Consider the following 15,181-nt stretch of genomic DNA (forward strand, 5'->3'; position numbering starts at 1 on the left):
CCAAGTGTGTACTGTGGAACCAGTGAGAGCAACTACATGCCCACTCACGAAACTCAAGGTGCTAGTAGGGGATAGACCATTCACAACCATCATTGATACAACAGCATGGCTACACTTTCAAAATCTATACAACCATTCGCTCTAAGACACAGCAGGTTGGCATTCCACCTCCATATGAAGGTGAAAGAGGAGCTTTGCATGCTGGAAGAGGCAGTCTTAACCGAAAATGTTGAATGCTCCACCCTCTGGGTGTTCCCACAGTCGTCGCGAGAAAGGCAAAACAACCTCGGTGGTGAGGCTATGCGTGGATATGCATCTCCAAGTGAGAGGCACCGCACCTTAACCATCGATGATCCTGTAGGTAAAATCTGCAGCTACAGATTTTTTCAAAGTTCGACCTCTGCTCTGGCTACCAGTTACATCAGAACGTTTTCAACTCACATCTGACTAGGCCACAAAAGAACAACTTCGGCGACTCAAGTGCTGCGGAGGTATTTCAAAATGCCATGAAGCATCCCAGCAAAGACATATTAGTATATACAAAGACACTAAATGATTATACCCTGTCCAAAAGGTACTCCAAAGGCTACAAGATAGTGGGTCACGTTTCACAGTGCAAATTTCTCCAGCGTCAAGTGACATTCTTTTGATACCGCTTTTCCAGAGAGCAAGTGGCTGCAGATCCCGTCAAGGTGGAGGATATCCAAGGAGCAACACATCCCGCGCCGGTGACAGATGGGTGGTGCTTCCTTGGAATGGTCAACGATTGAGGTCATTTATAAAAAAGAAATCCATCATCCTCACAGTCCGGCTGCATGAACTCATCAAGTTATCTGCCATGTAGGAGTGGGAAAAAGTCCATAAAGCAGAGTTCAGCAGAAACCACCTTGATTCTATATTGACATACAGAAAGAACTGGAGTTGACCATAGATGCCAATTCTATGGTTGTAGGAACAGTCCTGTCAAAAGAAAGTCATGTGGAAAGTTTGAAACAGTGCCATTTGCAAGCAGGGCGCTTACACCCACAGAGCAATGTTACTCACAAAATCGAGAAAGAAGCAACCGCCATACACTGCCAGTGCCAGCATTTTCACGAATACCTACATGGGTACGCTTTTGTCGTCTACGTAGATCCCAAACTGCAGGTCACACTATTCAAAGGTGCTCGTTGAAGTCTCCCACACACATACGGAAATGGATAACCCAACTAAAAGAGTTATCGTTTACAGTGGAGTACAATCCAGGGTCTCACAACCTGATTGACTACCTCTTGCGACATCTGAGACCAGTCACTCCTAAAGACGAAAATGTGGCCAATGGAACTGAAGAGTATGTTCGGTTTGTAGAAGAGAGGTTTATGCCTCTACCTTTTCCTCTGGAATAAATAATGCGAGCCACAGCACATGATGACTGTTTAGAAATGGAAGTAACCTCTACTGGAAGGTGGTCCTCTTTGGTATGACAGACTCCAAAAAACAGGCGGGTATTAGAATCCTTCCATCATATATGGCCGGAACTGCTGATCTCTGAAAATAAATGCCTCCTGGGAATGCACCGACTAGCAACAGCCCAGGACCTCAACAAACAAATGATACAGTTGGCCTATGCACGGCACCAAGGGGAAACAGTCTTTACAACGCAGGAATGACCATGCAATGCATTTACCATGCATCATTTACGATGCATTGTCTTTACAATGCAATGCCTTTACCATGCATGCAGTGGAGACGCTCCAACCCCTTCCTTTTTCGAATTATTTTAAATTAAAAAATTTCTTTATTAGGGGGAGACCCACCAATCACCCTTTTAAAATAATTTGTATTCCCCCTTTCTACCCACTCCTAAACCCTAAAATATACCCTTATCAGCCTGAACCCACACTGTTTTTATCTCTCAATATTATGTCAATTGCGTTTTTGTTTTCCTTTTTGTTCAGACTATCTGTGAAGCGCTCCGATACCCTCATGGGTAAAGTTCATGCTCTATAAAAATCTAAATAAATAAATGACCCTAACCAACCCTAAAAATGCCCTTACCACCCTATACTCCTAACCACTCCTAAACCCAAAACATATGCCTACCACCCTATAATCCATTTCCACCCTAAACCCTAAAAATGATCTTACCACCCTATACCTCCACCTACCCCTACACCCTAAAATTACCCTTACCCACACTATACCGCTTCACAGATCGAGAAGATGGTAACATCCATATTAGAGAGCAGGAAATCCTGACCGACCACCACCGGTCATCCCCAAATCCCTACTGGCTGAGCCAGGTGAGAGTGAATGCAGAATTTGGGAGTCTCCAGATGGACATCACATGCTAGTTGTAGTCGATGATTTCTCAAAATACTCGAAGATCGAGTTTGTCAACATCACCTCGGCTGACGAGATGATACTGAAACTAGGGAAGATAATGGCATCCCCAAGGAAATCCAAACCAACTACGGACCAGCCATTGAGGAACAAGAAAAGGAGGAGTACCTAGAGTCTCTAGAAGTCAAATACATTAAGATAACTCCCCAGTGGCCGCAGGCCAATGGAGAAGTTGAGCAATTAATGTGTACCATAACTGATGTGATCTGCAACGGCAGAGCTCCATTAGAAGCTTGAATGGTCTGTTCACTCATTCCTAAAAGAGTACTTCTCACAGGACTACCAGACAACCCATAAGCTGGGTCAGCGTGGGCAGGCCTGTGCAAGAGACCATACCACACTATCCTTGTTAGATCATAAGAATTAGGCCGTGACAGTCACCCAGCATCAACACTGAACTAATGATTATGCGAGTCGCAAACAACAAACACAAAGTCACACCTTGCAGGTGGGTCATTCAGTACTCTTAAGAGACAGACATCCAGGGGGCAAGTTCCGGTTACTGTTCAAGCCCTACCATGACTTGTGATACAGACAAAGGGACAGCTCAGAGGTGCGGTGGAGGTAACTTGGAACTCCTCATTCTTCAAGCGACTGACCAGTCTTACGATTGGCGCCAGATGAAATGGGGCTCTGGCATGTCAAAGAGCCAAGAAATTCTGCTCCGCTTCAAACGGAGGTAAGGAATTGGTGGAATCAGAAGAACCGCAAGCTGAGACAGTCAGAACCATGAACACGAATGGCAGCAGAGAGTTTGCCAGCTGGCATTGCTCCTTCCCAAACGCCCACGTGTAGGGGTGCCCACCCACGATACTGCTTCTGCACCAATCCCATACCTTCTGGGAAGTATTGAGTCTATGGTTGTGATCCACCATTCTGCCAGATATGTTTGCAAGCTTTTTCTCTGTGCAAGTTCACTGTGTCTTATGTAGTGTTTGCACGGAGCAATGGTGGTCTGGGCGAGAGAAGGCATCCTGGGGTCAGCTTCTCCTCTGTTTTGTACAGCTCGTGGTTGGGTTCAGGTGACATCAAGGATACTAATAAATAGGGCCCTCCCACATGAGCCTGTGCCCGTGTGGTACTTTCGTAACCATGCAGTGCAGAGCCTATGCGCAATGCAAAAAAAGTGCTTGATAACCTTCTCAGAAGTGTGCAATTAAGTGTGCTCGGAATGGACTCCTCTGATCCTGCCAAAGTGCCTCACTATGGTGATGGAAAGATTTGCTCAGCATTTTGGAAGGAGGGGTGCAGCATCTACCACAAAAGGTGTACTATTTGCTCTCCAGTAACAATCGCCTGTGTGCCATCTACTGGAGGCACTGTCATGGTCGTTTTATACTCTCTTGATGAGATTTGGTGCTACAACACTGTTCACTAACAAGAGAATCGTGTATCAGGATGTCTGCCACCGATGCCTCCTCTTTTTTGACCACATCCTGGTTTCTCTGGCAAGAAGCTTGGAACTTCAAAAGATACAGGTTTCCCTCGTTATAACCATAGAATAAAGTTTTCCACCAAAGGAAAGGTAATGCACTCAACCAAGCCGAGATTGCCAAAGCTTTTCTCCATAGTTTACTTTAAATGCTTCTTGTTGGGGTGAGGTTGAGCTAGGGTGGTGGATGCAGCAAGTTCACTAGTTGAGGGAATTCCAATGCTCTTCTCGATTTTGGTGGTTCAGAGATGCACTATATTGCAGTGTTTGACCGTTAACCGCTTGTTCTCCTCAGGCAGGAGAGAAATGCAAGGTTAACTTATAACACCACCTTTATTTTTTCATGCACTATGATTTCTCAGCTGTGTTCTTCCGCCTTTGGCTTTTTAAGCCCCTTCTAGTTATTAACAGTCTTGTTAGTTTGTATGTACTGAGTTAGTTTATCTTGAATTAAAGTTGTTGAAAAACAATTCTTTTAGATCTCTTTATAAAAAATATAACTGTATTAAGCTTTTCCCTACGCCTTAATACACTCAAAAAGATATAATCAATAATTAAGACATCATGAAGGACTGCGTAGCAGGATCCTTCAGACCTTGTTGTCCCATCCTAATGAACATAAACAATTATGAAAATCTGATAAAGTGAAAAACATTAAGGGGGCACAATCTTGCCACAGTAACAGCTTAAAAGAAAACCTTTCATCTAAAAGCCACTTGATTTGAAACTGATAAGCAAATCTTCAGAAATACATTTTTCACACTAAACCTTCTTTACAACCTACAAGTTAAAACATGTTTGGTAAAATAGAAAACATAAAATGCCAAATGCATGAGAAGTAGTATAAATAATTACACAGTTGTTTCACAGGTCTACAATAACAAGGAACAAAGAAGAACAAAGACGTGTAACCATTGCAAGATGGGAAACTTTATTTTTTTCCTTTGTTGCTTGACCAAAGGGCTAAATTTCAATGGAATGTTCACTGAACCAAGCATTTAGAATGTTACTACAGGTGCTTAATGATGTTATTAGGAAAGTTATTTGCATTTAGTCCATTTCCACAAGGCAAAAGCCAACAGTCTCTGAATATATATCATGACAAAGTATCGTACACCATAAATTACATTTTAAACAATGCACAAATTTATCAGATGTCAATAGTTCTAGATATCTTCAGGCACAACAGCTCGATAGTTGTAGAGAACATAGGCAATGCACTGATGAGAAAGATAAAACTACCTTTTCTCAGTCCACATGGACCCTCCTACTTCCAACTACCTCGCCAATTAGCACGGAGATCTGAAATCTCTTCAAATCAGATCTTATTGCAGCTAGTACAGAACATGAGGCCACATACAAAAGTAAGATCCCCACTTCAGAAATGTAGCCTACAGCTGTGCTGATTTTAAGCAATGTTCAGGAGTATTTGAAGGGTGCTGTGAATAGAAGACCTAATGGACTAGGAAAAACTGTCACCGCCAAATAAATGTTATTCTATGCCACACAGTTCAGTCTTCCCAATTTCAAATCATTAGGGTACTTTCCACAGCACAAGCAAAAATAAAAGGAGAAAAAGCAGATTTGGCCAGAGAGCAGTTTCTTCCTTAAAGGTGCTGCAGCTCTAAAAGAAGCATCAAAGAACATAGAACCTAAAGAAAATGTGTGAGGTGCGCAATGTACCTGCCCTGTAAGTCTCTACATGGAGAAAACAACAGAATTTTTCTTGGACATTCAATGGAAGAAATTTCCATTGGAGTGCATTAAATGAGCAATGAAGGAGAATTTTTTTTTGGCAAATGTGGTTTGGAAGTAGGCATGCCCCCATCTCATGCTAAAGGTGATCTAGTATTGATTACCAGAATGTATATAACGTCGCATGAGAAAATCTGAAAAGACCCTGATCATCAATGCTGTGCAATACATCTATGAACGAGTAGGATAATGGGGACAGAAAGAAAACTGAGCTAAAATATATATAATTAGTCAATACCTGCTCACCACCTTTTTCATGATGGAAATGATGCACAGCTCTTCCAACTCTCTAATGAGAACTGGAGAGAATATGGCTTCAAAGATGGTTGTTTTCCATGAGATTCTCTGACCAGTCAGTTGTCATCTAACCTACCTTTAAATATACAGGGACTGTGATTCACCTCCATTTTGTGGGGCTCCTGCTTAGTATGTCCTGCCATGAGAGACAACACCAATTACATAACATCACTGTGGGTCAGCAATTCAATGTACAAACTGATCCCAATGAATAGGATGAAACTGTTGTTCTCAAGAGATGAGCTTTGGGGAAACTAATTGAGAGTCCAAAACGTTGTCAGAGTTGAACGGCCAGCTTCAGGTAGCACTCCATTACCAGGCAGGTGTCCATAACTTCATTGAAGCCGACCTATTGCAGTCACATAACAAGCAATATTGGAGCCAGTATTTTGGTAGTCCATTGGGGAGCTGCAGTTAGACCAAAGGTCAGAGTTTTCTGCAGAAACTTCTAGCTCTGCAAAATTAACTAGACGATCGGTCTTTGGATCAGATCGAGAGCATGTTGAAGCATAAGCGTTCTTAAGCTCCCTGAGAAGAACAGGTTGATGATTTCTACTACAGCATCACCAGACTAGAGATGCCTTTTTAACTGAAACAAAATGTTTAATTTGTCTAAATTCCATACAGGGCAAAGGCAATTCAAAGGTATAACCTGGGAGTAGTATCTCTGTGTCAGAAGCTAGGACCAGCCCGATAATCCCCAATAGGAGAAGCCTCTATTTCTTCTAGAAGGTCCATGATGACAGGCTGAGGAAAAGCCTACATCCGTGGTACTTGAGAGTTGTAAAGCATAGGCATGGTGAACCTCAGCGGATCTAGGAGTCGGTGGGGAGGATTAGGAACATCAGCATAGGAGGGGAAGCATTGCCTTATCCTCTTACAAAAGTGCTTTCATCTCCAGCATTGGAGATAAAAGTAATGAACAGTGCTAACCGATAAGGTCATTCAGACTTATTATCCTCTGTTGTGAGATGAGGAGTGAGCCTAATTCTCTAATTTAACTTTTTCCTCTGGGACAGAAACATCCAAAAAGAGAAAGCAAGGGCACATAAATATGCTTTTCTTTAGGGCAGGGGGAGGCGTGTGGATCGAGACTCACACATTTGCAGAGCATAACTAGCAAAGATCGCAATGGAATTAACTTAAAACTAGAGCCAAGTGGACTGGTATACCTAATTTCCATAATTGTTGCCATACAGCCTGGTTATTTAGATTGCATGACAAAGAGGCTGCCCTTAAAGATGCACAAAAATCTGTTATCTTTAAGGGGGCCAGATTTGTTTAAAGACTCGGGGATTGCAGGCTTCGAGTGAAACCTCAGGGCATCATCTAGTAGGGAATGTGTTAAGGGAAATGAGTCAGTCAACAGTGCATTAAAGAACTCCCTCTTGAGCAAAGACCATTGTTTCATGAACTGTACTTTAAGTGTTTTGGCCAGGAGCAAGAATCGTCTTAATTTTTCAGTTCAATATGAAAACCAGCCAACCTCGGCCTTTTGTAATGAGATGTCCTAACAACAGGGTTCAAGAAGGCAACTGTGGGTAAGGCTGGTGGAGACCAAATAAAAGGCTCACGATAAGTACTATAGATTTAACTTTGAATTCCTATAGAACAAGAATTCTTACTGTTAATACTGCCAAATCTTATTCAAAATTTGGTGAAGTGCATTGTAAAAGATGTAGCTGGGAGCATTTAAAGTAGGCATGGACGTATGCCCATTAACTGAAACCTATGCTCAATTTCAACCTGCTACACAAATCAAACAATATCTAGAACACTTTTTCAAGTTTAATTAAAAATCATGATGAACTTCAATAAACTGAATCAATCCATTAACCTGTGGTAACAGGCAAAGACCGGACAGGATAGGATATTTAATAACTTAGCCCTTTCATATCCAAGTTTTATCGCCTACACGAAGATCAAATAAAGGCACTGAATGCATGCAGAACTGGACGATTATACCATCTTCAGACGTATGCTAATCTCTGAAATAATGTGAAACAAGGCTGCATATAACAAATACATTCAAGATCAAAGAATCATAGTAGGTAAAACACTGAAACCGAACCCAACATGTAAAAGGTGTCACACATTAAGTTAGCAGCTGAGCACCAATCAAATGTAAACAGAACATAAAAAAATATAAAACGGATATCTGAAGGGGGGAAAAAAAGGATTGTCAGTGTTTATAATTCTCACAGCCAGACCTCTACTTTGTGCATGAGTCACAGCTCAAGGCGAAAACATTTGCTGCTGTAGTATCTTACAGTGTGAGGTCAGTGCATATTTACATATAAAAATAAACTTTGATTTCCCAGTATAAAAAGAATAACATGAAGGTAAAGAAAAATAAGTAGATAAACACTGGACGAGGCAACAACAAAGAGCTACCACCTCTGCATTCTAAGGTTCCCCAATTGTATTAGTACATGCCTATAAACTATGTAAATACTCTACTCTTGTATCAATTGTATTAAAAATATGAAAGTCCTTGGATGATGACCTGGAATGCACTAAAATTGAAAAACTATGTACAACTGTGCATGTCTATGTACAAGAAAGGTGCACTGTGTTTAAGATGGATTGGGGCTACATATTCTAACCTTCATTTTGATTAACCTCCTACCTTCATCAATTCATCATTTAAGAGCTACACTATTTATATGAAGAGATTACCGTACAAAAGCCTCTCTTCTTTTGAAACTTTGCACCCCTGTTCAAAGTTTGCTGTCCTTTAGCCATTAAATGATACCATTTGTAGTCTGTAAACTTCACCTCACTGTTTTAGTTATGCATAAAAGAAGGGCATTCATAGGTTGAAAAAAAATCAACACACAGCACTCCAATACATATCAATAAATTCTACCAGAGCTGATAGATGATGACTTGCCACCTCGGGACCCACCACGCCCTTGAACCCCAGAGCCACTTCTCCCTCTTGGTCCTGGACGTCTTCTGCTATCTTGTGGGTATCTACTTTCTCGCTCATCTTCTCCTGCGAGTGACCAATCACTGAGTTCATCTTTTCTTTCTGATTCAGTTTCAGAAGGATTAGACAGCTCCGAATTTGTACCTTTCACAGTAAAGAAAGATGGCACAATGAAAAGAAAACATTAATTTGTGAATATCACAAAATATTAGACTATCAGTACACTCCATTACGTTCTAAGGGTAAAAAGTTCGAACTTATTTATAAGCTATAATGATGTATGTATGTGCATAATATACATATATATATATATATATATATATATATATACACACATACATACATACTTGCACCCTAAGGTAACTATAACTTCAGTCATGACATCTTCTATGACATCATTGATAATATCACTGCAACATTTGCAATTAAATTATGGATGAGAAAACTGTGCATGTCAGGCAGCGAGTTATAGTTACCTTAGGGCACGAAATATATTTACTTGAGTTAACTGTAACTATAACGGGTGAAGTTCTGTGTTTTAGAGATTAAAACGTTACGTTGTTACAGAACATTTCAACTAACTACGTTTCTTTATCCTTTGTTTTTTTCAAGATAGATAGATAGATACTTTAATGAGCGGAAGAGACAACCATCGTCACAATTAGAAAACACAAATGATTCTTTCCTCCAGTTCCCACGAGTTTCAGCAAAGTGATAAGCAATGTGTATGCTAACTACACATTTAGCCATGCCTGGTTGGCTAAAGCTAATCTTGCAAAAGGATACATTTAACTTTATGGTGACTCAGACTTTACCCATGGTCCCTTTCTCAAAAAACAAGTTACTTACCTTTGGTTATGCATTTTCGGGAAGCTACTCTATATATATTTACAGATTCCTCACTTTTTGAATATTCCCCAGGCGTCAGACTCGATCTTGAAACATTTAATGCAGTATCCTTCTACGCACTGGTGGGTGGGATCATGCGGCTCCATGACTATGCCGTTCAGCTCTGCAGGTGCCACTTGGACAAGCTGATGCCAGGTACTTCCCCAGACGCAGAGCCCAATAGCAAATGGGCTTGACCGAGCATCAACTAGGAAGCGCATTACTGATGGTAAGTAACTTGCTCTTCTGACAGATACTTCTAACCACAGATTCCTCACCTTTGCAATAGCTTCCAAAGCAGCACCTAAGGGTTTGTGAACAGACTCAACCTAAGAAGTGCAGCAGGATTAGGGGCAAAATGCCCATCTCAATGGTCCTGGCTGTGCAGACATTAGCGCTTCATGAATGTATGGAGAGATGTGAGGTGTTGTAAATATCCGGAATAGCCAATGCGGTTGTAGCAGCCCTGGCTCTGATGTACTAGGCCTGGAAACATTCTGGGGCTGCTTCTTGGGCAAGGTGTAGCAGATTTTAATGCAGAGTAAAATCCACTAAAAAGTGGTCCTCTTCTGCACCATCTTGTCCTTCACTCCATCAAATCAGACAAAGAGCTAATTGTCCACACAAATGTAAAAGCTCAGAGCCCTTTTAGGACTAACCCTCTGTAGTCTCTCCTGCTTCTTAGAAGAGTGCGGTGCAGCGAAGAATGCAAGAGGAGTGAGGTTTTGCCGGATGTGGAAAGTCGCCACATTCAGAAGAAAGGAAGCTTGGATTCTGAGAACCAGCTTGTCTGGAAAGAAAACACAAACACTGCGCTGATGTTATGGCAATGCGGAACAATGTCTTAAGGTTGGGAAGCTGTAGTGGGCGGCTGAGTAAAGGTTCAAAGGCAGTACACAACAGGAAGGTGAGGATGAAGTTAAAATCCCACTGAGGCTTGACAAAGGGAGGGTGGAAAAAAATATTCAACTCTTCAAACTCTTTAAAAACCGCATCACAACTGGATGGTTTAATTGTTTTTAAAACAAGTCCTTGCTGGGTTAGGGACAACACAAAAGGCAATACTTCGGATAAACTGGTTTGAAGTAGGTTAATTTGCCAAGTACTGCACTAAGCCACAAACTTGTGCCAACAGCAGGAGTATAGTGTTTTGGTCGAGTGACGCCTGGCTGCCAAGATAACATCTACAACTTTGGAACAGAGATCCAACACTATCATCTGTTGCCACTCAATCTTGAAGAATGGAGGTGAAGATTGCCTACGTCTGGGTGCACGACGATGCCCTGCTGCTGTGACAAGAATTTCCAGAAGCAGCAGATTGATTGGTGGACAGATGCTCATGCCCAGAAGTTCTAGATACTACACTCTCCTTGCCCAACTCTGTGCCACTGGGATGGCTTAGGCCTGATCGTTCATGATCTGTCTGAAATTGGGGCAGGAGAGATATCGGTGGGAAAGCCTACAAGAGTCCAGAGATCCACAGTAGGTGGAATGCATCTCAGAGGGAGAGACCCCTTCTAAAAGTGCTGACATTGCACGTTCTCCGCCATGGCGAATAGATCGAGCCAAGGATTTCCTCATTCACATAACAGACCTTACTTCACATCCACGTCTAAGTGTCATTTGTGACTCACTAGGCGTCAGCAACTAAGTTGTTCACCCTGGTATTCAGAGATCCCGCCAGGTGGTGCCCTACCAGGAATATCCTCTGGTGTTCCAGGAACTTGCAGAGATATAGTACCTCTTAGTACAGTATCAATGACCGAACCCCGCCCTGTTTCTTGCAATACCACATGGCGGTGGTGTTGTGCGATAAAACTGATCTGCAGCGAGGACTCCTGCCCGAGACCAGACGCCTTTGATTTCTACTTTTCCCAAGTGGCTGCCCCAACTCTGATGCGACGGATCGGTCACCACTGTTAGCTCTAAGTGGGGTAGGGAGAGGGGTCTACCATTGACCCTTTTGCAGTTCAGCAACAACCACTGCTGGTCTTTTGAGGTCTCCTCTGAAATCTGGACATGATCAGAGAGGCCCACATAATGTTGTACTCACTGGGACCTTGAAGAGCCCAAATATGCCACTGGGTGTGCTTGACCAACAGGAGGTCATCAGTCCCAACAGCTGAGAGTTTTTCTCTTTGAGAACCAGGCCAGAGGCCGAAACATCAGAATCATTGCCCAAATGACCTGGACTCTCTGTTCCAAGGGATAGGAACTAAATTGCACCATGTCCAGAATGGCTCTGATGAAGGGAACGTCTGTGAGGTAGTCAGGTAGGACTTTGGAGCAGGTGGATGGCTGGTGAGCTGAAAGAGCAGAACAGCAAACTGAAAATGTGCTTGCCTCACCGTTAACTGTAGGCAGCGCCTGAGAGCCTGCAGGACAGGGGTGTGAAAATAAGCTTCCAGCAGGTCCACCACTACCATCCACTCTCTATTCTATCCTACTTGTTTTTGTAGAGCACATGGCTACCTTGTCAAGGCTTCCCATCTCCGGTCTTTAGGGGCACGACTGCTGTTGGTGCCAAGAATTCATACGGCACACTGGGGAGGCCGCAGTTTCTATTATGGTGCATCGAATTTGTGGAACTCTCTTCCCTTTCAACTCAGGAATGCTTGCTCCTTGACGGTTTTTAGAAAGCAACTAAAAATCTGGCTCTTTCAGTATTAGGGTTGAGTTTGCGGCTGGTATGTTCTAGCGCCAAGACACCTCTGGGTATATGTGCGCTCTTATAAATCTTTTTAACATAACATAACATAACATAACTCACCCACTCGGAGCAAGACAGCACAAGCAATCTATATAGAAAATATATGTTTTCAATAGTTTCCTGAACTATACTTCTGACTGTTCAATTTTCAGGGATATAGTAGGCTATTCCACGGTGTAGGTACAGAAGAATAAAAATGGTCCCCGTTTCTTGCTCGTCTGATCACAGGGACTTTCAGAAGTCCATGAGAAAGTGAATGAAACGTTCGTGTTCTGAGCGCATACAAGACTTGGGCCAGGGTGAGCATCTTGAATTTGTCCTTCCACAGAAAGGCATTAAGAGGGTGAAGGTCAAAAATAGAACGAAAGCCTGCATCCTTCTTTGGCACCAGAAAGTAAGGGAAATGCTACTTACCAGTATGCATCTGTTCTTGGCATGTAGAGCTGCAGATCTACACACTATGCATAGATGTGACTCCTCCTTAGGATGATAGAGCGCATGGGCATCGGATCCATCCTCAGATTGTTTTTTAACAGCAGGGAAATGATGGAGCTTAGTAAGAAACGAATAGTTTCTTACCTGTCGGTGTAGTTTTGCAGCTTGAAGATCTTTCTGGATTCACTATGCTGTGCATTATTCCGCGGTCTGGTGGTTGGGCCCGGAATCGTAGTCTTTCTTTTGTCTTTTTTTTGTAGCCCAGGTGGGCGTCGACGTCCCACCATTTGGTGAACTTCTCGTGACGTCGGCATGCTTCCTGTGGAAGTCCCACCTTGGGGCGCCATCTTCGGGTTCTTTTTTTCCCTTTTTTTTTTTTTTTAACCCTAGGCGTTCTTTAGTATTTTCCTTTTTCAATGTATCCACTTTCAGTATTCTTTTGTTCTTTTACTCTCTGTCCTTCCACCTTCCTCTCCTGCCTCATCTTTCTGGCGGAGGTGGGTGGGTTCGCTAGTGAATCCAGAAAGATCTTCAAGTTGCAAAACTACACCGACAGGTAAGAAACTATTCGTTTTGCAGCGTGAATCTTTCTAGATTCACTAAGCTGTGCATAGACTTTGTAGCGGTTTGTCATCTTTGTGGCGGCTGGGTGGAAGATGAGCGTTGGTCGTTGAATATATGTTGAAGCACCTTTTGCCCTACTTGTGCTTCCTTGTTAATTTGTATATCCACGCAGTAGTGCTTAGTGAATGTATGCACTGAAGCTCATGTTGCCGCCAGGTATATGTCTTGAATGGGTGTGTTTGCCAGAAAGGCAATCGTTGCTCTCATCTTTCTTGTGGAGTGGGCCCGTGCCCCCTCCGTTAGCTCTTGCCCTGCCTGTTTGTGGCAGAATTGTATCGTTAGTACAATCCATCGCGCGATGGTGCTTTTCGTTACTGGTCTACCCAGGAAGCTGGTTGCGAAGGACACAAAAAACTGCTTGCTTTTCCTGTGCTCCTTAGTTCTCTCGATGTAGTGCATCACCGCTTTTCTAGCGTCTAGAGAGTGTAGTGCCCTCTCTACGATTGTGACTGGGTTTTGAAAGAAACTAGGTATTTGTATAGTTTGGTTCATATGGAATGCTGACACGACCTTAGGCATGAAGTGTGGGTCAGTCTTCATTACGACTCGGTCCTTGTGTATTTGGATGTAGGGCTCTTGCAGCGTTAACGCTTGCAGTTCGCTCACTCTGCGCAGCGAGGTTATTGCTACCAGAAAGGCTGTTTCCATTGTCAGCATTTGTAGTGAGGCCTTGTGGATGGGCTCAAAGGGCGCCTTCATAAGTTCCGTCAGACTATGTTGAGGTTCGATGCCGGCGGCGGAATCCTCTTTGGTGGCGCTGTCCTTTTTGCCCCCTCCAGGAATCTCTTTACTACTCGTGACGTAAAGAAACTTTCTCCCGTCTCACCTCGTGTGTAGGCCACAATCGCCGCTAGGTGGACTCTTTGCGAAGACTAATATAGTTTGGCTTTTAGTAGATGCGTGAGGTATCTAAGCACCGTTGACTCCCTTGTCAACTTATTTTGCAGTTTATTTTTTCTGCACCACAGTGTGAACCTTTTCCACTTTTCCCCATAGCATTTCCGTGTGGTCGGTCTCCTTGCCTCGCGGAGCACTCGCATAGTGCTTTGAGGTAGCTTAAGGTGTGCAAACTCTATGTCTTCAGGAGCCATGCCGCTAGGCAGAGGCTCTCTGACTCTGGGTGTAGAACTTCTCCGTTCTGCATGGAGAGTAAGTCTTTTCTTTTGGTGAACTTGTGTGGTGGCCCCTGTGCCATTTCCACTATTTGCGAGTACCATGTCTGTCTTGCCCACAGTGGTGCCACTAGGATCAGCGTCATGTTGCTGGTCCTGCACTTGTTGAGTACCCTGTGTATCAGTGGTATCGGTGGAAAAGCGTAGGCAAATGTTCTTGACCAACTTATCCATAGGGAATTCCACTGGGATAGTTTTCCTGGTTGTCTGGATGCGAAGTTTTGGCATTTTGCATTCAGGTGTGTTGCAAACAGGTCTATTGTCGGTGTGCCCCACCTCTTGAATAGTTTTTGCGTTTCCTGCCCATTGAGTTTCCACTCGTGGGATGCTGAAGTCTGCCTTCTGAGCCAGTCTGCTTCTATTTTGTCCTTCCCCGGTAGGTGTATGGCCAGCAGGTCTATTTTGAGCGTGATGGCCCATCTCCAGATTTCCAGTGCCAGGTTGGACAGGGGGAACGATTGTGTCCCTCCCTGCTTGTTTATGCAGAACATAGTTGTAGTATTGTCCGTTTGTATCAACACCCTTTGGTTGTACAGTTTTTTCTGGAAGGCCTT

At 43.2% G+C, this 15,181-nt stretch overlaps 1 protein-coding gene across 5 annotated transcripts in view; it reads right to left on the reverse strand.

The window, feature by feature from the left end:
- Nucleotides 1-15,181, reverse strand: part of FXR1 (FMR1 autosomal homolog 1) — a 331,323-nt gene that overhangs the window by 111,612 nt on the left and 204,530 nt on the right. For 3 of the 5 annotated variants that reach the window (XM_085635376.1, XM_085635379.1, XM_085635378.1), the window contains exon 13: nucleotides 8,736-8,942. In XM_085635376.1, coding sequence (XP_085491502.1) covers nucleotides 8,736-8,942 — 207 coding nt within the window. The remainder of the gene's footprint in view (nucleotides 1-8,735; nucleotides 8,943-15,181) is intronic. The other 2 variants (XM_085635377.1, XM_085635381.1) reach the window with 1 other exon arrangement.

This window comes from Triturus cristatus, chromosome 11 (assembly GCF_964204655.1).
Source record: "Triturus cristatus chromosome 11, aTriCri1.1, whole genome shotgun sequence".
Classification (NCBI taxonomy): domain Eukaryota; kingdom Metazoa; phylum Chordata; class Amphibia; order Caudata; family Salamandridae; genus Triturus; species Triturus cristatus.